The sequence below is a fragment of the Ptychodera flava genome, chromosome 15 (assembly GCF_041260155.1).
Source record: "Ptychodera flava strain L36383 chromosome 15, AS_Pfla_20210202, whole genome shotgun sequence".
Classification (NCBI taxonomy): domain Eukaryota; kingdom Metazoa; phylum Hemichordata; class Enteropneusta; family Ptychoderidae; genus Ptychodera; species Ptychodera flava.
The window spans coordinates 27,186,002-27,213,910 of record NC_091942.1 but is presented as its reverse complement, the minus strand read 5'-3'; the positions used below and the strand labels follow the sequence as shown (position 1 = coordinate 27,213,910).

The 27,909-nt window shown below is 37.0% G+C and overlaps 2 protein-coding genes across 3 annotated transcripts in view; one reads left to right on the top strand and one right to left on the bottom strand.

Moving 5' to 3' along the window:
* Positions 1–180: 180 nt before the first annotated feature.
* LOC139151722 (ADP-ribosylation factor-like protein 6-interacting protein 1) lies at positions 181–11,899 on the bottom strand. Its single transcript, XM_070724696.1, has 5 exons — positions 11,641–11,899; positions 7,037–7,170; positions 6,208–6,327; positions 5,397–5,599; positions 181–4,755 (listed from the first exon to the last, which is right to left on the bottom strand). The coding sequence occupies exons 1-5, from the start codon at positions 11,680–11,682 to the stop codon at positions 4,640–4,642; spliced, it is 615 nt and encodes a 204-aa protein (XP_070580797.1). The 5' UTR covers positions 11,683–11,899; the 3' UTR covers positions 181–4,639.
* A 49-nt stretch (positions 11,900–11,948) lies between these two features.
* The window catches only part of LOC139151721 (3-phosphoinositide-dependent protein kinase 1-like), a 40,656-nt gene continuing 24,695 nt past the window's right edge, over positions 11,949–27,909 (top strand). The window contains exons 1-2 of one of the 2 annotated variants that reach the window (XM_070724694.1): positions 11,949–12,080; positions 25,379–25,609. In XM_070724694.1, coding sequence (XP_070580795.1) covers positions 12,057–12,080; positions 25,379–25,609 — 255 coding nt within the window. In that variant the 5' untranslated portion in view covers positions 11,949–12,056. Of the gene's footprint in view, positions 12,081–22,366; positions 22,671–25,378; positions 25,610–27,909 lie in introns of those variants that run through there. The other variant, XM_070724695.1, reaches the window with a different exon arrangement.

The window sequence follows — 27,909 nt, the reverse complement described above, 5'->3', positions numbered from 1 at the left end:
CATCTTGCAATCCTCAGATGCATGAAACTTAAGTAATAGATTTCATTACTTTGTACTTGAAGTAATCTGTTTATTTATAACGCTCTGCTTTTTGCATTGAGCACTGTAATTTCCCTCGAGGACATCTGTATACTTCGATATATATATATATATATAAAGTAAAAAGACGTATGCAAAAGATTAATTTCATGATATTGTGTTTATTCCATTATTCACTATTATCCCAAAATATCTCTTGATTACTATCATGGATGCTTTGCAATTGAATTTTCCCTTTACTCACACTGGCCCATTTGTACAATACACTCTTTCTAGAAAACAATTTTCCTGAAAACAGCTTTAGTACTGTAATCCTCATTGTGTACAGGGGTGTCTGTGGTGAGTGGCCCCAAACATTGCTCTGAAAATACTTTGGTCTACAACGCTGATGTTTTTCGAGCTTCGTGAGTGACAGACAGAATGACGCAGCAATGCCTGCATCGGCGAAGTTACCACCGTCATGTTGTGAGGACCTCACAAAATTGTGTTCATGGACAAACAGAACGACCTTTAGCTGATGTTAAAAAGAGCGGTACTCCACGTTTAATATGATGACACTGTACATTACAACCCTGTGTACTTTACTCGTGTCTAAATTTATCATCAAAGCAAAGCCGAAGGCTATGTTTGGTAACTCCCTGATTACACAGTAGATTATTATCTGTGTTTATCACGGCTGTCATATCTTGTGCTACAAATCCTTCAAAACATATTTTTTTTGAAGTTCTGATTTAAAATGCTATTTCCATTTCATCAAAATACAGCACAAACGAGCCATTCTCACGAGACTAATGCCCAGTGAACTTGAACCTCTACCCAAAGCAAAGTGGAACAGTCCTTTCCTGTATTGATGGACTCTTCCAATTTGCAATGAGAAGGGATGAAAGTTGATGATCGGAGGGGAAATCACATTACAAAGCAGTTTACTCTGGTAAGCTATCATATACCATCCACTCTTTCTCACTTAATTATATAAAATTGGATGGAAAAAATATCCCATGCATGTGAAATGGCAAATAACAGAATTTTTGCGGCAGGTTTAACAACCTATGCAAAACACCCTGTACTGAGAAAATTAACACTTCGAAATACTTGGACTCATGTTATAAGCTTACATGGATCTGCACTGACTTACAGTATTTAAACCAAATTCAACAAACTTATCTGTACATCACATTCAAATATGAACACTATTTAAATAAAAATCCTTATATAGGATCCAAACAGAGGTAGACACAAACATCACCATCGTTCAATGCCCGAGAAGCGAATTATCTCAAAATCTGGTCCTTTCTCCTAACCAACTTCATCCCTGCAAAGAACTGAAATACTGTTTTGCCCCTTACAGTGTAAAAATGAATCACGAACATTGGATGGTAGGGTTATTTTGTTCTTCATTGCACTGAATGTAAGACAAATGAAGGAGAGATGATAGTACTGGAGAAAAGAAAGAGAATAAAGTCGAGATCACTTCAGAGCAATACAGTATGAGTACTAAGGATGTGACTCAAATGGAAATTTGCCTGATTATTGCACCCCACTTCCCTGTGCAGTGTCAGTCGGCCAACCATTAAAAACTTTAGTACCATCTCTGTATACCGACATACCTCCTTCAACTATGCATATAATTGCAGCAATTTAGTACTGAACACTGGTACATGATAAAAGAGCCTTTGAACCTTACCGGCATTTCCATTCAATAGCTCAAGAATCATGTTGCCCTTTCACCATATATTAACTTTGCCTTATGTTATACAGTTTCTTGGATATTAGGTAGCATTAATATGTAACCTTGACCATGACCTTGACAAGGAACATCCTTGGTATCAGTTTGTCAAATCCTATTGCTTTCAACACGATGGTTAGACATTTATACAGGGGAAGTCAGAGAATTGATCATTTCGTTGTCTTTCAATAGGCTGGTTGCATTATGTAGGGGCTTGGGGGGAGGGTCAGCAGTGGAAGTACAGTGCTACGATAAAATGGTTAATTACACAGATATGGCAGTACAGCACAACCAGCACAAGTAAGTAGTCAGTCTAAAAGTAATCCAGAACGCGGTTTTAACGATCAGCTGCATTTGGGTCGAAGGTTTCCCCGAGGTCAAACTCCTCACATGGGAAAGGCACTGGGAAGGTGGATCTAGTGCGATAAGACATTGACCAGTATTAAATTGTGACAGGCAACGCTGGAAGACACTGTTGCTGTAACGAAAGAAAGTGGCAAGACATTGCCATGATATTTGGGTAGTTGTTACAATTATCAATATTAATACATTCTGACAGAGACTAGCTAAAGTATATTTCACCTTGGCGGGTTGAGTCAACAAGGGTAGCATTCTACATGAGAAAACTAAATCATAAAGGTTCTGCAAGTCAAACTTGCCCAAAAACAAAATTCTTGTTCCAGGTACAATTACCCTATACCATTAGGGATTGAATTAACAGGTAGAAGTTGCAATACCCTTGGAACCCCTGAGTGTCTGGTATGTTGTGGAATGTCTTCAGACAAATAAAACTACTTGCTAAACTTAGGAACTCTGACGGAATATTTAACATCCAAGCCCAATCTCTTCCCCTTTTCCATGCTAATGGAATCAACCAGGCTAATGAAAACAATGGGAAACAATTAATTTCAGGGGTGAATGTGTAGCACTTATGAGTCACATCTTTATACGCTGAATTATCACAGGACGAACACAAATCAAAAGATAAATTGGGGAAATAGAAAGAGGAACATCGTGTGATAGAACTGGAGTCAACAAACATCAACAAAAATCACTCTGATATGTGAGTTTTGTGCCTCAAAAGAACATTTTCACATTATATGCGAAGTTTACGCTATAAAAATTCAAAAAACACACACTACAAGCATTACTTTATAAATGTTACTCAACTATGTGCACAGATAATTTGTACTTGAAACTTATGCCCTCATACGAAACAACTTGCGTGCACTATTCTGTTATGCAAATGAACCAGAAAAAAGCAAGACATAGGTTATAAAATTCTAAATTACAATGTGTGAATTAAACGCACATACCAAAACAGTTAATTATAAGCTTTTGAAGTAAAATTATGTCTATATCATCACCACATAAAAATTATCTTTGCTATGGCAGAAGCAATGTCGCAAACAACAATCAAAATCTTCCAAACTGGGTGCAATGTAAACTGGTTGGAAAGCGGAAACATTTCAACCCTACATTAAAACATGCAAATTATCCTCCAAAACACCTCAACAACAGTACGAATTAAACATCTCTGTCAATAAATTTCAAGCAATTCACAATTTAGGTGTATATTCATAATTTAACCCATTAACCAGCTCTGTTGCTGAAACTGGAAAAATCTTATACAATTCTGTACAAATTAGCCCCTTCTACACCTACCCTACACCCCCCTGCTCCCAAGCACATTGGTCGTACCTAATCACTGAATATGACTAGGATCATACCATTCTGCCATGGTGAAAGGGAGTTTTGACTTATGTACTCTTCTGTGCTTGAAATGACAAATGAGCAATTTGTTCAGCTAGAACTTTACTAAGCTCTGAGCTACAACTCTACTTTGCTAGGGATTACTGCTGAACTTCAGATAACTCCGAAAATACCCTTAATGTCCATGTACTGTATAATGAACTACGTACTGTATGTCTGTGTATGAAACTAAATTCTGCTTTGTCTTGACGATTTACTCTTTTGTTAATTAAACACTATAGACGGATAATCATGAATTTTTTAAGGTCTTCTCTGGAAAAAAGTGGCAAACTACAAAAGCTGTACAAATCCATGAAAAAAAAAACATTTGATAGCAAGAGGCAAAGGCACTGAATATGAATATCCCAGTTTTCACTGGAATTTCTTTGTATACTTTATTTTAGTCGTCATTGGACCTGACATCCTGGTTCATGCTGTGACAACTATGAATATTTCAAGATTTGGCTTCGATGGTGCTCTGCTCTGGCAAAGTGGCTTTTCTTGTCCCAGTACAGGCATGGTGTAACCCCCATCCATACAGGAATGAACACCCCGTGACAAAATTTCTCCCCTACATAATAGACACCCAACTTGCTCAGCACCTCTTATGAACACAGTGGGCCCATCGTCCTTATAGTATTACCGGTACTCAGTGCATGTCTATGAGTGCCTTTCCTAAAGAATAACACATAGATACATGCATACATACCCCCTAGGACAGTATAATACTGTGTTGAATTGCATGGTAGGTTACAATGGACCCAGTGTTCTGCAGTCTTGCCAATCACTGACAAGCCACCCTATTACTACCGTAGCAGTGATCACTTCTTGCTTTGCCTTACTTACAAAAAACCTTTATGAGACCCTAACCCCTGTAATGCTATTATTGGCTGAATGAAGATAAAATGATACGTTCCTTCAGTGGGGATACACATCTTCAGAAAGAAAAGTGGACAGACATCTGGTAAAGGCTATATTGGCACACGTAGCACCAATCCAAAAACCCACTCCAAGATATCTTCAAAAGCAGGTAATTCAGACGATGTGCATTTGTATGGAACAGCTACCCTGCCTGCACACACTCTGTTGAGAGCAAACGGACACCACTTCTCCCGCAGGTCTTTACTCCGCCTTCTTCTTGCGTTTGATCAGTTTGCCGATTTTCTCCATGATCAGGGCGTAGTACTTGGTTAAGATGCCACGATGTTTCAAGCCAGGTAGCAGCACCAAGGCCAGCACTGTGAAAAAAAACTGCAAATTTGAAAATCAGAACGGTGTTCACTATTGTGGGCTTGTTACGAATATGGTATCACATACTCGACAAGGGGATGATGCGACTGAACTATGGACAAGTTTGGTAAATTTTTTTTCTGTTTTTACAGCCTCATTTTGCGGTAGGGCTCTGAATATGGCTTCCATGATAACATTGGTAGTAGTAGAATACAATATTTGTGATTCTTGAACATGCAATTTCTTACAGTTTTGTCTAATGTTTCAAATAAATATTTATGTTCTTGTACTCGATGACAAGACCTATATATTCATTGAAATGGACTCTATTAGCGGAGGATATGCTACAAGTACGTTATCACTAAATCAGAACGATTTTGCATCCTTGTGTCACAATCAATATTTGACTAGGCTGTGATCTCACCACAAAGTTGGTCCTATTCAAATTTCAAGCCAGAGTTCCTACCACTAGAAAGCTTTCAATACCAGCAAAAAATTTAAACTGCAGAGATTCGATCAATTTCTTCCGATCTCATGATTGTGTGAGAATTACATCACATACCAGTGTTATAAGTACTCAGTGAATCAAAGGGCAAGGATATCTGTTCTCGATCGGCATGGGAACAAGATACACTACATGTCTACTCACCGATCAGGTAGGCCAACAACAGATTTGGTATGAGGTTGCCAATGAATGCGACAAATCCCAGCACACTCATCACTAGGATGAAATGATGCTTGGGTTTTTCACTCTTCAGTTTCTTCACGGAATTGACAACACCCTGAATGTAGCGCTTGGCGTCAACCAATGCAATGCAGATATGCTGAAACTGAGCCTCTTGATCCGCAGTCCTGGGAAGGAGAAAGAAATGTGAATTTTGCATTTTGCTTACTTTTCTCTTTTCCTTTGGATAATCGATGCCCACCTGTATGTTGAGTGTCTGTGATTTGTTGCGTTGGAGCTGATGCAGTAAATTCAACAGCAGAGAGAAGCAAACTGATTTCATCCGCCTACAAATTGCTTGTTACACATCATCTTTCTTTACTTTACCTTACCTACACTCGGTAGTATTGCAAAATGAAAAGGTACATGTTTTGTTTCCCAAATACGTCTATATTCTATTCTCCTCAGATCCACACAGGCAATTTTTCCACTCATCAAGAGATCTAAGGAAACTTTAATATTTTAGGAACTGATCAATCGGTGATCAGGTAAAAGGAGCCAAGCCCTAATAATGGCAGAGTGTCTTCACAGTTTAACTCAAATTTTCAAGTAGTGAGTGTTGAGTGGTTTTCAACACTGAAGATGGCATACTGTTTGTCCTAGGTTGATTTTTGTCAGTGTCCTCAAAGCACCCTGATCCAATAGTGTCTTGAACAGCTTGGATGTCTTGAACAGCTTGGAAAATGTTTTATTTTGAGAGTCTACTCACTGACTTATACTTGGCCATTAAACTTACCAATCTTTGTTGTCTGCATACTTGTTACGAAGTGTTGGTGCGAGATAGTCCACCAAACACGCTATCATCAGAGCCATCGCGACAGATGTCAAAATGGATGGCTGGAGCCAGCAGATAACTCTGCAAGGGTTGAAAGGAAATCAGTTACTTATCACCCTCACATTCCAACTAGGCTTGTTTCACAAAAATGACAAAATTACATGCCACTTTTTCTCAAGGCTGTGCTATCAGAAAACGAAACTGTGTGATTACATTGTTTCGAAGCAACATCCACTTCTCCTACCATTCCCACTTTTTTTGATGGATACCAGTATCTGTCTGCAAAATAGTAATTTCTTACATGACTGAATCAATCTCCTAAAATTTGTTAGATTACATTGTCATGGTCTTTCAAATCCATGTTCAGGGGCTAAGAAAGAGAAAGAGAGCGCATAGCAGGATAGACTCTACAGTTGCTGCACTTGAACAAATGCACAGGCAACTGTTCTGCTAATTTAAGAATCCCCTTACATTAAAGTTAAGGGCAATACCACATGCTTTATCTAACACTCAAAAGTACCCAGATTAAAACAGCAATAAAGCAGCTATCACCTGATAGAGTTTGGATAATCAGCAAGATTGTAGGATTGGCACAGTGTCTAGGACATGTTCAATGAACACACATGGTGTGTACATTCTCATAACATTCGTAGGACAAGACTAACAACAGCTGCATTAGTAAAGTCAACTATTAATAATGGGCAGCACCATATCTAGATGTGAATTCTCTGCAGAAGTGAAGTAAACTTTGTTGATTGCCACCTTTACGGGCAAAAAATTGAGTACTTACATGAAAACAAGGGTCACAGTACCAGCTAGGACATAGGGATAAAATGGCTTCTCCCAAGTTAAAATTTTGTCTGCCTTGAGCAAAAAGACTTTCCAGTTTTCGAGACGTTTCTCCATCTTCTCGATTTCTTCATCCTGCAGAAGGAAAAAGTTGGAGAAAAAAATTGACAAAAGAAATAGCAAATCTTTAAAGACTACAAGCTTAACGAGATGGCCTGTATTCTTTGTATATCTTTGCAGAACACATTTTTACAATGAAAACTACACATATTCATGTATTTGATCACTTTCAGCAATGATATATAGTATATACCAATAAATATATATATATATATATATATATATATATATATATATATATATATATATATATATATTTATTGGTATATATTAGATATCATTGCTGAAAATGTTCAAATACATGAATATGTGTAGTTTCATTGAAAAAAATGTGTTCTGTTCTGTACATAGTAATGGTTTGTTTACATGCCCGTGAATATGAATATGGTAACTTTACAGCTAAAACGGAAATTGTGATTTGTACAAAGATCATAATCAACCACAAAATAAAATGGAGCACTTGTGGGCCAAGTTTAGAAACTTTTTTCAAAAAAATCTCCAGATTTGCAAATGCTTGCAGCGCACACTACTCACTGACAAGTTCTGGGGCCCTGTTGTCGTTTGCACGGGAAATTTTCTTAAATTTTAAGAGCTTTTTTGGGGTTCATTGATAATACAATGGAAATAACAGACTACATGCTGACCATTAACGTTTATTTATGGGCCTGGGTGAGAGGAAAGCCAAAAATTAACAGGCAAGGCTTGCCGAGCCCTTGCCGATAAATAAACGTTAATGGTCAGCGCATCACCTGTTATTTCTATAATATATGTTCTGGGTAAATAGAATAAAATTAGTAAAAGAGAAATATATATATATATATATATATATATATATATATATATATATATATATATATATATATATATATATATATATATAATAATTTTACTTATTTATCCCTTTTCCTGCCAAGTCCATATTTCACCACCAGGTCAAGATGTTAAAATTAATGAAACACAACGTATTCCATATGATGTATTGTAACATAATACTGTACATTTGAAGGCTGTTGAAAACATAATACTGTAAAGTTGATTTTTTTTGACAAAAGATGCTATAACATATCAAGCCAAGTGGGTGAAAATACGTCATGTTTTGGCTCAATACGCTTTTTACTGACTTGGCTGATGGGGAAGGGATACAGTTATTACTGTCTGGCAGGAAAAGGGTTATATTAGATAAACAGAATGAAATAAGTAAATGATAATAAATTTATTTTCAGTATCTATTGTTGCTCATTTTATCTAACATATATACATGCAAATAAACAGACACGTATATAATTTATTTATTTATGCACTCATTTTATTTATTTATTTATTTATTTATTTATTTTATTTATTTTATTATCAATTTTAATATAATAGCATATTATTTAAGTATTAAAAGATTAATGGCATTACTGCTGAAACAACATTTGCACTAGCTTGCACATTTTGTGAGGTCAAAAGATATTTTGGGATTGTTTTTCTTCTCTGACTGCCTGTACTTTATCGATCAAGGATGACTAATCATGACAATGCTGGCATGATTAAGTCATTTCCTTTCCAAGATAATTCTGTGATATGCAAATGTCAATTTTCATTACAGCTATTATTTACCCTGCGGGAGGAGATGCCTCTTCCCCTTGCAATTGACACAAATATCCCTGATATAAATCAATGAGTGAAAAGAGGAGCATGCTGTTTAAGGTGATGCTACGCGCCAGCTTCAATCTGGATCTATTTCAGATGTTGTCAGCGTACATGTACTTTTGTTCTCATCCCCGCACTGATTTCAGGGTTGCTGTGAACTTCTCACTACCGGTAGCTAGCTCCTGGCTCATAATACCTAGCTCCAGACACTGTCTTTTCAACGAGTACATGTACACACTGAAACACAACATTAGCCACATTGAAAGAAGGAAACGACGACCATTGTTGCGGGCTAAAAGGGTGAAGTAATTAGGGTGCAGCAACAATAGACGGAATGGCAAAGGAGAATCATAATCCCTGGCAAGGTTAATTATCCCCTGGTCTACCCTAGATCTGACAGACAGATGGTCCAATAGAACCATTGTGATATATATTTCAATAAAAAATAAAATCTTCTCTGGATTTGATTTTTTTTTCTCTTGGACAATCTGTTCCAGTGGAATGACTTGATTTAAATTCAGAAATTTCTGACAAAGAGACACATCATTATGAGCTGTGACAAGGATGTATATCCTGCAGATATGAGCGGATGAGGAGACCCTCTGCCAATGAATAGATATTTATAGGGATTATGTTATTTCCAGTATTCTGTAGGCTATGCTGGTAGTTCATTAGCGGCTTGTTGAGAGAATCATGTCACAATAGGGCACCTTCTCCAAGTGATGTGTTACTAAGGGCAGACTAAAAGCAATCAAAAATCGTGCAAAGTGCTCAAATTCTTTCCTTCAAAATATAATAACGCTGGGTTAAGACTGTTTTTTTAATGATTGGAGTTTTTCTTTTCTTTATAGAAGCAACAGATGAAGTGCAAATAGTCACCCTATAAATACTGAAGTGTTAACCCTTTGAGTGCTAAAGTAAATTTTTGTCACCTATATCAAACATACACCAGTCAATTTTCCGAATTTTTGCTAAAGTTTTGATAACAATCTGAAGCTTATGAAATGTGATGTTCATTCGGTCCAAAATTGTCCAAAAACTTTCAGAAAAATTCACAGAACTGGTAAAATGTTGCATTATAATTTTGGTGGGAAAGATTTGCAGCACTCAAATGGTTCATAAACAAAGGATGCAAAGGTTCATTTTGGCCAGACATTGCACTACTTGGTGCAGAGAACAGACTGCAATCAAACGGGACAAGTGTGTTTCTGAACAAGCTCACCTTGAAATTTAATCAAAATGTCAAGGAAAAAAAACAGTGTTTTCCAAGCATGTGCAAAATGTCAGAGCCTTCGTGATTTTGTGTTGTTAAATCTACACAAATCTAATTTATATTTGATACATTCAATATTATCACATTTTGTCTGCTGCAAAAGGATAACTTTAATATTTCATCAACTTTTTATAATTTTGACCTTGTGACTCAAATTAGGGGTTCACGTACAGACAGCATTCAGTCTGGCATTTTACTTAACCCTGATATTGTCACAGTTGATAAATATTTTTGAAGAAGTTCTTATCTGTCGTAACTCACTAAATTTTGACAGAAACTAGTGGAAGATTATGTGCAATTGCCTATAAAGCTAACTCTTTGATTTTTTTCAGTCTTTGTTCCATTAACAGCAGGTTGAAACATTCAGTATGCCTACTTCCACTGCACATGTCGACACAGCTTTTTCATAAATATAGTACGATGAACACTGATATTGTCCGCTGTTGAATTGGTTGTGCCATCCTGCACTCCATTGTCTATGCTACCACTACATACAGTGACAACTACATGCATTGCCCAACACTGAATTATTGGCTAGTTCAAAATGTCTGTCTGAGTAGGCTCGGGATCTGCAGTTGATACAGAAATAAAAAAATGTTGAAAAATTGTCAAAAATCCCAGTCACTGGCCCTGTCAACTACCCTTTGATAAGAATTTCGATCCTTCTCTGATTTTTATTATGAGATATTTAAACATGAAGGAAAAAAAGGCAAAATGTAAATTGACGACAATTCCATGTTGCAATATACAACAGTGAGAGAGAAAATCCTTTTTGGCACATAATAATTTTCTTTCACCTTTGAAATGTCTGATTAGAGTAAACTTTATACAAACAGAAATGTTCGTGATGTTTTGGTTGTACCGTGTCTGCATTAATCATCATGGCAAAGAAACTAATTCTGCCCGCAAGTATGATTCTGCAAACAAACAGTCGATGATTGACCACACCCATCAGAACATATATATGTGGAGAAGACTAGTATTAGGCTAATCTGGCTGCAGTTTCAAGCTTCCTATTTGTCAAACGGTTGATGAATCGCTTAAGACGATTTCCTCAGACTGCCTCTACCACGCCTGCAAGTTGGATTACATTCAGTGGCCTATAATTTTGCGGAGCGCGTTCTCTTCCATGGTGAAATCACTGACACACCAGTTTCACAGCTGAGAACTGTATCGGAAGCTCATATTAAACACCGCTTGTAGTGGTAGAGGTACAATTCTAGCCCGCTCGAGAGAAGAAAAAAAATTGTGTCGCGTTCGTACGAACACGGTATAGATGGTACACAGAGGCTTTTGTTCAACTAATCCCCGCAAAATGGGAATCGGAAGTTTGTTGAGCACCAGATTGAATGTTTTGACAACAAGACAACAAAGAGAGTTGACTCAAATGCCAAGCTTGACAATAAAGAAATGACCGTTATGTAACTGATTTTCGTTTTAGACATTCGCATGTTACGAAACTTTTTCACGTGAAAAATTGATATTGGGAAGCCTTTAAAAGAACCTAAAATGCAAATTAATTTCATATTTGCAACTGTCTGAAATATATGAGGTAGGAAATGGCAAACTAAACTCACTTTTTGTTGATTTGAAGTAACGTTATCCATTTCTGCCGCCATCTTTCCCTTTTCCAATGACGCAATATTTTTGTTTACTTTCCTCTATTCATCGATGGTGGCGTGAACGATTGTCAAAATTCTTCACAAATTAAGGAGAAAACCAAGTTTTACTTTGCTCTAAAAATAGTTCTTAAGCACACTTAACATTCTAAAGCATTCGCAAGAACACTCATGATCCGAGAAACTTGCATAGATTTCTTCATTTTGATGAAAAATAGATGAAAATTTCTCACCATGCCCCTTGGTGGCGTTTACCTTTGAAAATTTGACCTTTGACCGACATGCGCTGTTTTTCTCGCCGACAAGTTTGTCTAAAAATGGCAGCGCCCAGATTATAAGTACAACCTGACAATTTCCCCTTCAAATATTGCATTATGGCGAGCACAAATGGCGAGATAGTAAGTAGAGTACATTTCTTTACATATCTTGCTAGCAGTTTAAAACGTTGAAACTTAGTAGAAAACGTTCGATCGCGCGTAGTAGTGCGGTGCGTTGTTGTCTTGTTTACTGAGTTTGATATTTCGGTCATTGTGTCCCGTGGAGTCTAGACAGACTTCGCCACACATTAAATATGTTCATTAATGAAACATGGCAAAATTCCAACACAGTATTTTGTTAACGATTTGTTATTTAATTTTGCTTTGCCGAATGATACACCTTTCATGACTATACACAGTACACTCCTTTCGCTGATTAATTGCTTTAATCATATTTATTTCCGCGACCCATCATTTTTTCCACCACTCTGTAATTTCAATCCACACACTTTAATATTGCAAGTTCATAAAATATAACAAAATCTGCTTCATATTGTATATTATAAAGAGGAACGCTTTGTAGTATAGAGACACGTGTGCGCGTAACAAGAAAAATAATATTTGCCAGTGACTGGCACCTCACAGTTCTTTGTATTCCTGTCGAGAATTTTAGAGAAACAAATACGTCCGCTTAGTTACATAAGAATGTCACCATCGCCAAAGTAATAGTTCAGTTGCGTTGTGTTGCGTTGTATTGTGAGAGAAAAAAAAAACTCAGGGTCAGTTATTGGTACGACCCGGCAATGTATACCCACATTGTTAGAGTCTTTGTTAACCAACCAGCCGATGCCTCTCCCAGCTCAGGTCACACAGGAAGTGAGCATAGCGACTGTGTGTACTCAACAGCAGGACAAATGGACAAGCTCGCGTAAATTCGTATGATAGTGTCCATTAACCGCTACTATGAGTTCAGTAAAAATGCGATGGTCAGGGATAATGATAGAGATCAACTGATGCGAGATGGAACATCAGCATGGTGGCCAATTATGAGTTTTTGAAGGAAAAAATGTGTAAAAAGTATAAGATACCATTGCCATGTGGAAGTGGTTGTCAGGGAATCTTCACTGCCAGAAAAAAAATTTCACAACTATCAACTTTAATGCACATTGGTGTTTGACACTGAAACACAATTCCACGTTCAAATTTCTCTATTTCTGTTTACAATGTGTGGTCCAAATCAACTACCTAACGTCAAATGACATTGATATACATTCTCAAGGCCTTTGTCAGACATACTAGTGTGTGTGGTCTCAGTGTAGCAAATTCTCAATCCGTTGTGTCAGCATTGGCATCATCCTTCATAATAGGTCTGTACATTGTGCACACAATCCTCTTTAGGAGAAAGTGTGTGTTATCTCATTCAAAAGAGTGCCCAAATCCATTTCCTCATTTTAATTTTTGGGGGATTTGGAAGATATTTTTTTCGTCTTCTCATCAACTCCACCCTTATTCTTTCCTTTTCCCATTTAGAAGACTAGCTTTTCAAGGTCATTGAAAGCATGTTTCAGGTATTGTTTATTAAGTGTGGCAGCTGCAATGTAAAAACTGCGGTAGTTTCCTTCAATGGTATGCGTCCATAAAAATGTCCCAATATCCTGATCCTCGGAGACACATTTGCTGTGTACGTGCTTAAAAGTCCTTCATACATGGAGATTACAGCAATGTAAGATGATGACAACTGGGGTGTTCTCAATGTTTCAGTTTAGGGAGAAGGCCATCACAATGGGTCGCCACAAAAATAATAGACTGGTAACTCACAAATGTACCCAGGGAACATATGAAGCAGTTGGAGAGCTTCTCAGCTGTGGCCTGTGTTTGCTTTCAGCTAATTGGCAAACCTTGAAATGAAACCATTTCAGCTTCAGGATTTGTGTAATTTCCCCTTCTGGCCCCATGGACAGGCGAAGTGTAAGCCCTATCATTCAAAATAGTCCGTAGCAATCAGTTGACCTATAGTTACTCAGACAAAAACAAAATTCCTCATTCAGAGTCCATTGCAATAAAAAGAAAGAAAAACTGAAATTAATTGATTTTATCAATCTTCATTCAGAATACAAAGAGAGATGAACATGTCTGTATTAACCTACACACAACAGTAAAGGATAATATGATATCATATTTATAAAGGGAAATAACTAGTGTTATATTTTTTATCTAAATATCATGCATTTTTTTTATCTAAATATCACGCAAATCTCTTTCCTGCACAATATCTCTTTTATGATTATAGATAGCCCAATTATGAAGTAAGGTTTAACTGTTAATTCTCATAATACGTAATGCAGTTTCCCTGTTTCTATTATCGTTTTATGTCACTTGTGTCTGTAATATTTGTTAAACCTTATGTCTGTAAGGTTTTTATCATCTAAACAGCTAATGATGTCCTGTATGAAGTAATCAGCAATTGATAAAATCTTCAGCGTGCAACAACATTAGGATATAAACATGAAAATCGTAATTCTAAAAGATCTCTGCATCCGATAACGATAGCTACATGTAGTACCTTTATACCACAAGTCTAGAGTTTTTCTCATCTCTGTTATAGAAAACTTGCATATAACTATCTATCTCACTATATGTATATATACATGTAGATACATATACATGTATGTATGCATATATATATATATATATATATATATATATATATATATATATATATATATATATATATATTTATATATATGTGTATGTATATATATATATCATAAAATATATACAGGTGTATACTTTGATAAATATACAGTGTATATATTGTGTATATATTATATGTAATGTACATACATAGATATACATATGTATTACATGTACATTCATACATATACATGTATGTGTGTGTTGATATCTTTGTGTATAGGTTGAACATGTACTTACTCATTAACATGCCATGTGTTCACTTTTAGTTCAAATTTAGCTGAAACAAAGGTATATTATGATTGCTATGAAAAAAGCCATTAAGGTCACACGATAACAAAGTGCTGAAGTTTACATGCTCTACATGTTTCTGCGTGTTGCCGTCAGTCGTGGGCCACCACTTGTGTACACATGCTCAAGATTTTAAAAACTGAAGTGTGCATACCATCGTTTCAGAAGGCTAAAGTCCACAGTTAGTACGGTATATCTGACACATGCCTCAGTAGTGTCCAGTGTTGCACTGAAAGGGAAACCAATCTTGAATGGGCTGCACTGAAAACAGAAATGTCAATGTTGTAAAAAAGATAAAAACACACAGACTCAACATCCTGTCCCCAGTCTGTGGTATCCTGGAAGACTGCATGCAACCCACACAAGGTTTGACCATTTCAAGAGTTGATGTTGGCGCTTTTGTGAAAGGCAGCTTGCTTTGTCAATTAATCTCTCTTTGTGTGTAAAGTGTGTCATGTCAGGGACTGAGTTTTCTTCTCTCTTGTTTTGGAGAAGTTGACCCTCTGTCTTTGTTGAGGATACACGTGACTGTGTGGTATGGTGTCATCCAGCTCAGTAGTAATGCAATGAGCTCTAAAGCTGTTCCATATCTGATTAGGAACGCTTTCTGCTGAAAACATAGTAGCAGTATCAGTTTCCATTATATAGTAGCCATACATACTGTACACACTGTACATGTAAGGTAGAGAATACTTTGAACCACATCTACAGGACGCAGACATACATCTACTCAGACATGTTTAGGAACTCCTTTGGCCATTTCTTTGCCATTGATGCGTGATAAATATCAGTCTGGAAAACCAAATGGAAATTTTGATGTTGATAATTGTAACTTGTATGGTGATAGCACTGGCATGTGCAAAATGTTAATTCTGACTGTCCTTCCGCAATGCTGGAGAATTGTACAGTATTACAGAGTAGAGTATAAAAAAGCACTCTTCAAAAAAAGCACTGCATCGACACTTTAAACTTTTATATCTCGTCTCTGGTACTGATGTTATAAGATTGGTCCATATTTTTTACATGTCAGGTTATTGTTAAATTTTATTTCTGCTACAGGATCTACTGGTATTTCATAAAAGGCTCATGCATAGAAAATGTATTACTGATTGATTTGACAATCTCCAGTTACAATTCACGACCAGATTCAGCCAATTTTCCATTATTGCATTGAAGAAACGAGTAACATGCATGTACAGACACACATTAAACTACGGTGTACTTGACACAAGTAGGCAGACAAAGAAAGCACATGGTTTAGTCAAACAGGCAGCATTGAAATAAAAATTAATTTCCCATACTATTTGTTGCATGTTAACCCATTTTACAACCTATTGTATGAAAATATATATTTATCGCCATATGATTAAGCTAATATTTATACGCTATTACTAGTATGCAGTAGTCTGTACTGTTGGTAATATTTCTCTGAACAGCAAACTGAGTCAGGTAAACGGTTGGATTTTTTTTCCAAAAGAGACAACAAGCGAAAAATTTGATTGGTTTTCATAAATACATGTCAGTATTTGTAAATGTAAAAGAATTTCAAGACTGCACCTCCCTCCCCACCCAGTGGTAAAATCATGCAAGTGTAAACTGATGTACATGTATGTGTATGTACGTGATTCATGAGGGTCAGAGACAGTGCCACTTTACCATTGAAACGTTGATTCAATGAGTCATGACTCAGAGTCTGCTGATGAAGAATTACACATCAGCAACCCTGAATGAAATGCTCCATGGCGTTTGTGTTTGTTACTCAAACACACATATGGGAACTTTAACTAATGTTGACGGCCAGACTTAACCGTATGAGCTGAGCTTTCTAGCGATCTCAGAAGTAAAAATTTACCGGCACACCATCTGTAACTTTAGTTGGAATATTCCCAAATTATTTTCTAGGAAATGGTTACATTTTTGTTGGTTTCTGTCAAAAAATTTTGCTGAACTTGTACAAAATATTAGCCCTGCGGACACAATGCGTCGTCTGCAGTCTGCAGTGTGATTGTTGACAACAGGAGGGAATTTCAGTCATCAAGAATAACAAAGGACATTACATACACATACTGTACAGTCAGTGTTGACAAGTTTGAATGCAAGGCATTTCACACTGACTTTTAGGCAGAGGAACAAGACGCTGTATTTCACGAACAGATAAAAAAAAAATAACGGAAAATTACGTCAAAAGTGACACCGGATTGAGTTTCAACAGATAGCGATGTGTTAGTTTTGACGAGTACAGCACTCGTCTGTCAACATCTGTCAAACAAACCGTGTACGACAGCAGGAACTGTCTCTATTGCATCATTGTTGTGAGGAGCAGTGACGTGATTGTTATTGCCCTAGCATGCAGCATGTTGACTCATCCAGCATACCAATTTGCCTGTGGACACACCCCGAAAAATCAAAAGAAATATTGTATTTTTCACAGAAAACGAGAGTGATGTCGTTCGTTTGGCATCTTTGTTGCTCTATATAGTCATGCCTGGTATATACATGTACTTTCCAGCAATTTTTTGCTAATCACCATCGAATATTTCTAAATGGATCAGTATCTGTTGCAGGGTTTTTTTCATTATTTATGTGCCATGCAGCCTTACATCATGGCTTTTGATTACGTGCACGATGCATGAACTGTCTATATTTACATCGAATGTCTAATTTCCTAAGCCTGCAATATGTCAATAAGTCGTCAAAATCAATTTGAGGTTGTGTGCACTAACTCACACTGTCAACAATAACAGTTCACATTGTGCACACACAGTCTGTATGGACTAGCTAATGTTTGAATGTGTCGCAGGGATGGAATACAAAAATCTCTTGATAATGCGCTATCTAACAAGTAATCAATGTAAAGTTGTATGAAAAATAGAGGTTATTATGTTAAATATAAAAAAAAATTAACATTGCATGAAAATGTAAACTATTTTCTGAACGATGTATGTGTTGTTCCTTGAACAATTACGCAGTGCACATATGGTTTTGAGAAAAGATGTACGTGTACAATAACATGAACACACTGGCTGTCCTCACTGGTCACATTTCTAATCAAGCAGTTCTCTCGGGTTTATACGAGGAAGGCATCTCTTTGTCTCCCCAGGCCCGGACAACGATGCAACTGTTACTGCTATGGCTGGGGATGGAATCAGGCTCGGCATTTTTCCCGCTCCAAAACAAAACATTTAAAAAAAAACAGGAGAAATTTATGGACTGTAAAAGGAGCCAGCTCTGTGCAGGTGTGGAGGGTGTAAAGTACTGACATTGACGGAAGTCCGCAAAGAGGTTGAAATACATATGTCTGCAATGGTTCCCCAGAGGGTAAAAAAACAGGGAGAGCAAGTTTTCATGAGGGGAGATTAAATGCTGTGCATTTGTGCACTACGTATGACTTCCCCGGGTCAAACTTACAAGAGAAAAACAAACACATGGACACCAAAACTTGATTTATATTGTCGGTTGCAATCCAGGCAGAGTGTGGTGTTTGTTTACAAAGTCCTGCGTCAGGTCTGTTTTGCATGTGAAACCCTGCATTGTGTGCGCTCTGCATTGTTTACAGTCTTGCCCTAAAATACAACAACAGAACCGAATTTGCCCTTAACCCTTTTCACATCTCCGGGTTCTTTCTGTGTACGTTGAACTACACTGGTGTTTACAAACAATGGCGTGAACTCTTTCACCCTGGTTTCAATGCATGAAGTCCAACCCTGCCACAGAGAACAAGCAGGGATTTTCCGAACTCGGTGGTGGAAGGATTAAACTAAATTGTGATATTAAGAGGGCACAGGTACATGTAATTGTCAACTCAAAAACACAACAAAAATATGTACATGGAAGTCCCACAATTTTTTTTTTTCAGTCTGATTGTGAATCATAACATGGAAGTGACTGTCACAAAACATTACACATATATCTCTGTTTTGTAAATCCTGAAAGATGCAAGTCACTCGTTATGGATGTAATCCAAGTCATGTGACCGTCAGTTTCTGTCAGCATACATGTACATACACAGTCATAGTGCTCTATCATCAAAAGTACTTCAGTAGCTCGTGCAGCTCTGATGAGTATTTCTAGTCTAGTACTCTCGATGGCAGGTGTTTGGCCTTCACCAAAAAAACGCCATCATCAAGAGTACTGGATGAGAGTGTTTCATGCTTTCTGGTGTGAAATACTTGTAATTCAACTGCCACCCTGATAGAGCAAAAAGAATGGACCCGAGACAACAATAATCACAGTGAACTCTTTTTGCCAAATTACCACGATAACGTTTTATTTGATATAAAATGTAATGTAATTTACTTTACTGAACTGTGGTGTAATGTTTGCAGAGCAGAGCTCCCATCCATTTCTAAATATGATGACCTTTGCCTGAATTTCTGGTTCATATCTACAGAGCACCAGAAATCATTTTTCTGTTCCATGTCTGTACAGGGTGGTAGCAGGGCTCCGTCAGCTGTCATTTCATCATGTTTCACCAAGCTGAGCAAAAGTACCAAGCAAAGTCAAATAATGCAGGAAGGTAGCTCATTGGTCGTTGCAGTGTGCATAAATTGTAGCCTTTTATCGATCATATCTAGCCCGTTTCAGTATCTGTCCATTTATATGTCCGTCATCTAAATAACAATTTCCGAGTTTCTACGGTTACAGCATTTACGAGTATGCCTATAACCAAACCGTCATTATCAACGAAAACATAAAAAAAATTTGTATGAGTAATGAAACAGGGAATAAATCCCAAGGGTGGAAAACTAACCAATGTGTGGAAATGTGGATAAGAAACAGAAAACAATTAGAACATCACAAAAAAGGAAGCTGTGCATGTACATCTCAGCTTTACTTCTTGTAAACAATGCTGAACGATAACGAAGTAATGATGAAATAACAAAAGTTATGATTCAGGGTACAAGAAATCAAAATACATGTACATTGTATGTACAGTAACTACATGTATAGACATAGAACATTACATGTTAACAATAGCTGTATATGTACAGTACATTATTCTGCATTTAAACTGTTGTATTTTTTGTGTTCATGCGCTCTATTATATACTAATAGGCAAAGGTGATTTAATGAACATTGTGTACGCCACACACTTTGGTCCCAAAATTATAAACATTAGGGATTATGCCTTGTTAATAATTACATACAAGCCATCCCAGAGGTAAATATATTTTTTTGAAAGGAGGAACTTTTTTCCACATCTTATTGTACTATTTTCAATGAGAATATGCGAGACAAGATAATATCAATTTAGGAAAACGCTTTAAAAATTGCAACCACTTCATAGATGGAAAGTGAAATAGTTCTTGCAAAAATTGTCAACAGTTTATTATATCAGATATGTATGTAATTAATTTACAATGGTTTAGTTATTGAAGCTTTGTCTATGAGTGTACAGTGCCCTCTCTTTTAATAACAAAGGCAAAGCAAAAATAAAAACATTTCCAAAAGCTGTCATGTTGTTGCACTGATGTACTTGGAACAGCAATTTTGAGTGTGTGCAGTGTTTTCATAGCTTGCATGTGGACTACAGATAAAAATACACTAATGCAGGGATGCAGTTGGGTTTTCAGTAGTCTAAAGAACTTGTACAAGCCATAAATCATCTGCAGCACAGTCCTTTTGTCAACACCGATCATCAGATGTGGATGTTGCCAAAATGTCGTCGATTCCTGGAAAACATTCATTGAAACTAACGTCCACGCAATCAATAATTTACAGAGAGTTCACTATGAAAGGCCCTGTTTCACTTCCAGCATTCTTTTCCTTAATCAGCGCTGTTCAGGTAAACATTTTATCAATAACCCTGTTTCCAACAATGCTTGGGGTTTTTTTCGTTATGCAGACCTGCAAGGCTTGCTCAGTTTATAGATGAGCAGAGAATTTCATCGGGGCAAGACTCAAGACTTAACTGTACTCTGAGTATAGTGTATGTTTTGAGTTACTGGCAGTGGCACGTGTATACATGTACACAAAATTGCTCATCAGATACAGTATGCCTCTGTTAACTGTAGAGGGTGCTATAACACTTCACCGAGAGGTGCTAAATGTATGTGAATATTATCTGCTGAGTATTAATGTTAATATTTAGTATCTCAAATACACAACAATAGCATAATATAATTTATATTTCCCCCATCAGTGATCATTTCAATACAATTGGTTAGCTCGTCTCCAGCGACATCAATTCCGGAATAATCTGACAGTATTCCGGAATGAGCTTCACCATTAAATTAATGATGTTCCACTTTAAATGAATATTTCCGTGGACATAAATCTCCATGTGGACGGACAAAGGCAATTCTAAGTGAGCTTTTTGTCAGCCCCCTTGTCCTTGCCCAGCACTGCCAGTTTGCTGGAAAACAACAAAATACTGGATGGAGAAATGAATACAGTGTGTGTTACCGGCTATTGTTGCTATTGATCTGCTTTTCATTGCGCTGTATTGACTTCTTGTCAGTTTTACACCCAGGAAAACCTCTGTAATGTAATTTAACGGCCCTTTGTTCACACCCACTTTATTGATCTGTATTAGCCAGATAATGGTCATAAAGTGTTTACGCACAGAATTACCCAATCTCTGGAAAGTTTCATTCGTGTAATGTAATTTTCCCCCGTGTAAGGTATTAATTGTAACCGAATTTTGATCCTTGAGTTGCGGCACTAATGAACAGTTTCGATTTTTATTTGAATTTTTTTTTTTTCTCCACCTTCAACTGTGGTGAAATTATTGCAGGCCTGATACGCCAGAGCATTTGTGATTATAACTGGTCATGCAAAAACATACAGGAAACGAAGTGCAATTGAAAATGAAAGTACAAGCTTTGTTTGCCAGAGATTGCCGGTTTCTGGGAAAGTGTCATTAATAATTCCTTCCTCCCAGTCATTAATAATTCCTTCCTCCCAGTAAAAAAGATATGTGCACATAATCTCAAATATCAACTTTTCCATGTGCAATTAGTTCGGGTCAACCAAATCCAACAATTGAAAACACACACACCCAGAATGAGTCACTGTAACTTTGCAAACATTAAAAATTTCAATCAACAGACTTGAAATTGTTTTTCTTGTCTCCAATCAAATTAACTAAAAATAATATTGGCAAGAAATAGATATGTTATTGTTAGCTCTTGCTTTTGTTTGTACGGAGAGTTTCTCGATTTATCCGCGATCGTTAAATTTTTCCAACAACATGGAAAATGCTAAATTTAGAGATCATAAACAACTCTCTCAATGTGGAATTACTGGACTTCAACATGTTTTTCACACAGTTCCGCATCCATGGTAACCAAGCTGATGAATATGTCAACAGTGATAAATCCAGTTTTGGGGGGAAAAACAACTGCAAAAATCCCTCTCTGCCCATGCTCAGAAGGGTACTTCAGCTCTCTTCAGGGATTGGCTAGCTGTTCTGTGTCATGTGATAGTTGTTGTTTGCTAGGAACTCTCCCTGAATCACTCCCTCATCATCGGTGATGTTACAAGTGCAGGATCGGTTTCTGTTCAACCATGACCCTGTGTAATTTGATGTTTTTCCGAGCATGCATTAAAAAGTTCAGAATGGGTAATTTCCAATGAACTGGTACCGTATTCAGGTGCAAGGGCTCTCACCTGTTCATATGCCAATCATGTTTTCAGCAGGTTTGTTGTGATAAGCCTAAGTCTCTATACCAATAAATCTATCCGCACACATTGCCGGTGACTATTACTAGTTTAGCCACCAGTTTGTTGAAACTAGCAAGCAAGGTAGGTTGCGGTTTATCGTTATTTCATCCATGCATATATCATGCGTAGAGTACAGTACACCCAGTTCATGAAAATATATCTTCGTCTCTTCTTTAAATGTCAACACAAGTTTTTAACATCTGACATTTGTGTCCAGCAATCCACGTCGTACAAGTACCATCGCTAGTTTTTGACTCACTCTACTCATGGAGCATTGAGAGCCAATTTTCTCACGAGTCTATGGTCTACAGAAGGCCAGTCTTCTATTTCATCCTTTCCAAAACATAACAAAATAGATAAATATGTTTATCTGTGCTACTAGCAGTGTAAAAAAAACTGGCAGATTCATGATTGTATGTTGCAATAAGCCGTTCTTTTACAATTTTTTTTATCTTATCTTAATTTTTCATGGATTTCCATGATTTAAAAATATTTGAATATATGTGAAAGGTGATCTTGACACAGCATTCAGCTATATGTTACCCAAGGCTGTTTATTTTTGTCGAAGAAAATACTTGTAGGTGGTACTGTTCAAGGTTGCTGAGCCTACACTGTCTATCTGCCTTGAACCTTCAAAATTGGTGTGACTATTTCCAAACATGTTGTGATGGATAAGGTAGTACATTGTATTATTCAATTTTATGGATGAAAATATATTGTTGTACCTGAATATAATCCGTAATTCAGCCATACCGTTACACGTGTACAAACTTTCTTTCTCTGCTTTATGTAAATTCTGTGTAAACTTTATTCCTCTCTGTGGTGAATGAAAAAAAAATGTTGGTTTTTGATCGTATGAAAAAATCCCAATGTGAGTAATACAGCATGCAGTGCATCAAAACTTTACAATTCAAAACAAAATAGAGATATTAAGCATTTATGTTATGTACAATGCAGTATATGTACTGTAATGCAGGGTTTCCCCTCACAATGATAAATTAGGCAAAGCATGTTACGTACAATACAATATATGTACTGTAATGCAGGGTTTCCTCCTCGCAATGACAAACTGCTACAACAGCAGATGTGTTTTCAAGCAAGAGGGATTTTGTGTTCTGAATTCTTGGTAATGGACAATCGTTTAGGGCGATGAGATGATGATATGCGTGGTCCGGTTGTGGTATGTGAATATTGGATAATTTTGCCGGAAGGATGAAATGCACTTAGCAGTATTATTGTACAATGGCAATGCAACACCTGCGTAGTGATACCCATGTCTAGTGTACATAGAAATTATCAACATTTAATTTTAGACCGGTTCCTACATGTATATGAAGGGAATTCACAATTTTCAACATTTAATTTTAGAGGGAATTCATGATTTCATGTACTGTACATGCACACGTTTATATCTATTGGTGCGATTATTTCAACGATATGTTTGTTAAAAACGACAAATTACTGGTCATGTGGTGACTGTAGCGGCCACCATGTGCAACCTGGTATTAAAACAAAAGACATTTACAAATGTGATTCGATGATCAGTATTATGACGAGGCTTGTGTGCTCAGAATTGGACATTAATACCCGTAACATGACAAGATTAGCAAGGCACAACTCTCTCTCTCCCCTGTAAACAACTTGGCTCCAGTGAGCAGCATTTTGAAATGAGGGGTTGAAAGCCATTACGTGCAGGCTCTGCAGGTCGCTTGAACAGCACAGGACAAACAGATCTGCAAAATGTAATGCCCCTTCACTCACGCGTGTATTTGCAAATAGCTCAAATCAATATCATACACAATGTGTTTTTGTTACGGGCGGTAAACGGGCAACTGTTAAGGGGGTTCCCCTTAGTAAATTATCGCAATCAGTTTTAGGGACAGCAGAAATGTTACCGGGGTTCCCAAATCATTTACCAGTGTTCCCCAACCTTAGCAAAAACACTGACATATGCCCACGGACTCAGAAGTTGAAAATGATCGGCAGTCGAGTCGTGTTTCCGCACCCAGCTCTACTTGAAGAAACCTTGTAGAAATGGCTCTTCAACACGATAATTTACTCTGTCACGAAGTCAGTATATCAATCAGACTTCTCATAAGTACCTGGCTCAGTGTATACATATACCAGTAATGTTGTTCAGTACTCGTTTTCTTTCTGTACAAAATACATTCAAGAGGATGCAATTTGTATGGTCAGCTATCACGTTAGTAGCCCCTCCATCCCGCAATGTCATTTCCACTTGTGTTTATAAAGATTAAGTGCTGTCTCACAGTATGTAACAAGAAGGCTGTCATTTCTAGATTTTACTCAGTCCCTGAGTGATTTCAATAGTGTTGTTGATCACAAAGTCAAAGAGATGAAACGGGTGAAGCTACAGTGTGTGTGTGTGTGTGTGTGTGTATTGTATACTCGCACCCAGGAATGCAATGCATTTTCAGATCCATGGCAAATTATGACTGCTAGGAAGCCGGGGAGGGGAGGATGTCAAGGATGTGTCTCTCGTTCATGGATGAGACAAATTTCAATAGGAAAAAAGCGGGATAAAATTCTGAAAACACCAATGCCTGGTGTCCAGCTAAAACTGGTGACATTTCTCGCCAATCAAGCAAATGTACGTTTCTGACTGGAACAGCACTTGCCCAAGAGAAGGTGTTTATGGAGAGCGAACTTTTTTCAGTGAATTGCTTTCCATGTCTTTAAGGCTCATCCACGACTCAAAAGCTGCTACGTCATGGTTCAATGTCATTTCTGACATCACTGCCCACTTTTGTGTACTTCAACAATTTCAGGCAGATGATCCTCCGACTACCTCGCAGTCTAGTTCAGTGAACAGAAGTACTATGAAGCCCACAGAGCAGACATCGACGCCATCACAGAGACAATCAGGCCCAAAGACAAATGAGCAGTGTCCGAACGTTACAGACCAACAAAAAGAACAACAGCAGCAGCAACAGATAAGGAAAAAGAAAGTTAGCGACTTCAAATTCGGCAAAATAATCGGGGAAGGATCATATTCTGAGGTAAGCAGGAATAGATTTTCACTTGAAATGTCAGTCTGAATATTGTTGTTTTTCACTCAGTAAAGCTCATGAAAATATTCACAAATTATTCACCTTCGGATGTCTTACATGCTTAACAACAGGATTCTGATTCAATTCCTGGTTATTTTGCAATGAAGATACATTGCCAGCCTATGGCACAATGGCGATTTGGCCATTCTCCTATAAGAATGTCAGCTTTTACAACCTCCCACAACAGTGAAGACATGAGAAGTGATGGTTCCAGTGTTGTGTTCAGTGCATGGCAGTCCTTGTTTAAGTTGTTAAATTACAACTGCACATCAACATCATCACTCGATTGTCTTCAATAAAGGAGGGGCAGGGCCAGACAAGCGTGTCAAAATACACATTTGAAATACATGTACAGACGCACGCCCACTCGCTCTCAGCAGAGTGTCCAACACAGCTCGTTCACCAAAGTGCCGCAATATTCATTCTGTACATTTTTGAATCAGAAAGTGGGAATGTGTGCTTTTACATTTTCAACAATGTTGTGTATTAAATTCCATGTGAAAAGTGCTACTGTATGGCTTTTTTTCCCGAACAAACTTTCAGATGAATTTCCCATCCTGATCAAAAGTCAATGGTAAATTGATTACAATCATAATAAACCTTTCTAGTTCACATGAAAGGAGAGAATCATATTTCAACAGAAGCTAGTTAAAACTTGCTTGTTTAGCTAAATTAATTTTTTTTTCCATTCTACCTCCTGCTGTTGAAATACAAAGCCTGTGTTCTCTTCCAATACTTCACAAAAGCAGCTCAAAGACAATATTGGCAAGACTACACTGAACATAAACACAAATTGTCTAGTCATTTAACCCATCAAATTTTATAATTAGCTCTATAAATAGATACAGGACAAATATTGTTCTATGAGTGTACGAAAACATGCTATAAAAAATTTGTCTTCTAGTGTGTATCTATTGATTTTGAAAAATTTGTGAGGATGATTATCCCAAAGAAAGAACTTATTAGCATATACAGTTGTAAGTATCATATTAGGCCTGAAGGCAAATCGTGGGTTACATTTTATAATTTCTTTTGGCTATTTATTTGAATTAAAAAGGAAATGTTCCGGCCATTTTGCCAATACATTGGTATTTTGTGAAAATTGGGCAACGTCCCAAACCTCTGTTTGCCAGGAAGAAGAGTAAAAAAGAAGAAAATACCAAAATAATTATAAAAGGATGTTAATCCTTTTTTTCACATAGTTGATTGTTTCTGTTAAGTTTGTCATATTGTCAAAAATATCAGAACTTTAAATCAAAAAATTCTTCCACATAGTATAAAGTGTTATTTTGATATACATGTACTAAAAGTAAACATTTATGATCAATCAGACGATTAATGACCATAGAATAGATAGTGTACAAAATGAAACTCCTTGCCGGTACTTTTGATATACAAATTTATCGATAAATAAGCATTTCTTCTTTCTTCTGCCGAATGGAAACTTCTTGCCCACCTGGAGCAAAAAAAATTAATGTCTGTTTGAAGGAAAGCATAAGGAGTATGAAACCCACAGACGTGTTATTGTTTCTCTTCAAAGGAAGCAAATAATGAAATCTCAAATTTGGACAAAAGCAATGTCGTTGGTTTTTTATCTTTTTTAATGTACGGTACATGTGTTTCAGTATCAGGAGATTGTTTATCAAAAAGATTGAATTGATGAATTAAAAAAAGGTTTGAAAAAAGGCAAAATCAAATCAACTTGTTTCTGTAAACAAGTTTTGTCACTCACCTTTTGGGGTATACTTTCAATGTTAGTGTAAAGAAAGTACATGATCAAAGTTGTGTTACCCTATCATAATGTACATTTTCATGCGCTTTTGATTGGGTCATACTAGCTCACATTTACCCATCCTCCCCAACTTGAATTTAAATGGCCAAGCCCATCCATTGATCAAAGTAATTGGATTGTACCAATCTGAACATTTAAAGGGTAAGTCCTACGCAAATGAGCTCTATATGATGCAGTCGCTTGAGGCTAATGACTTTGTTTATTAGAAGCCGGAATTCATCATTTTGCCGAAAATGTCAAGGTTGTTTTGATGTCGTACAGAGTTGACACACCAAGTAAAGGACACAAGTTCATAATTTATTCATTGCTCTCTATACTCATCCTAGCTATCCATTGAGCTACGCAGTGCGGGCTCTTTAAATCATGCAAGTGTTGACGTTCTACCATACGCTGATTCGCTTGCAAGTAGCGTACCGGTAGGGCGTTTGTCGGTAATCTGTATGATGTTTCTTTTGCG

Excerpts from the sequence above, each read along its gene's own strand:
- LOC139151722 (XM_070724696.1), bottom strand. The coding sequence starts at position 11,682 with ATGGCGGCAGAAATGGATAACGTTACTTCAAATCAACAAAAA. Across the intron at positions 7,171-11,640 it reads TTACTTCAAATCAACAAAAA|GATGAAGAAATCGAGAAGAT; the intron begins GTGAGTTTAGTT and ends TTCCTTCTGCAG. Across the intron at positions 5,600-6,207 it reads TATGCAGACAACAAAGATTG|GACTGCGGATCAAGAGGCTC; the intron begins GTAAGTTTAATG and ends TCTCCTTCCCAG.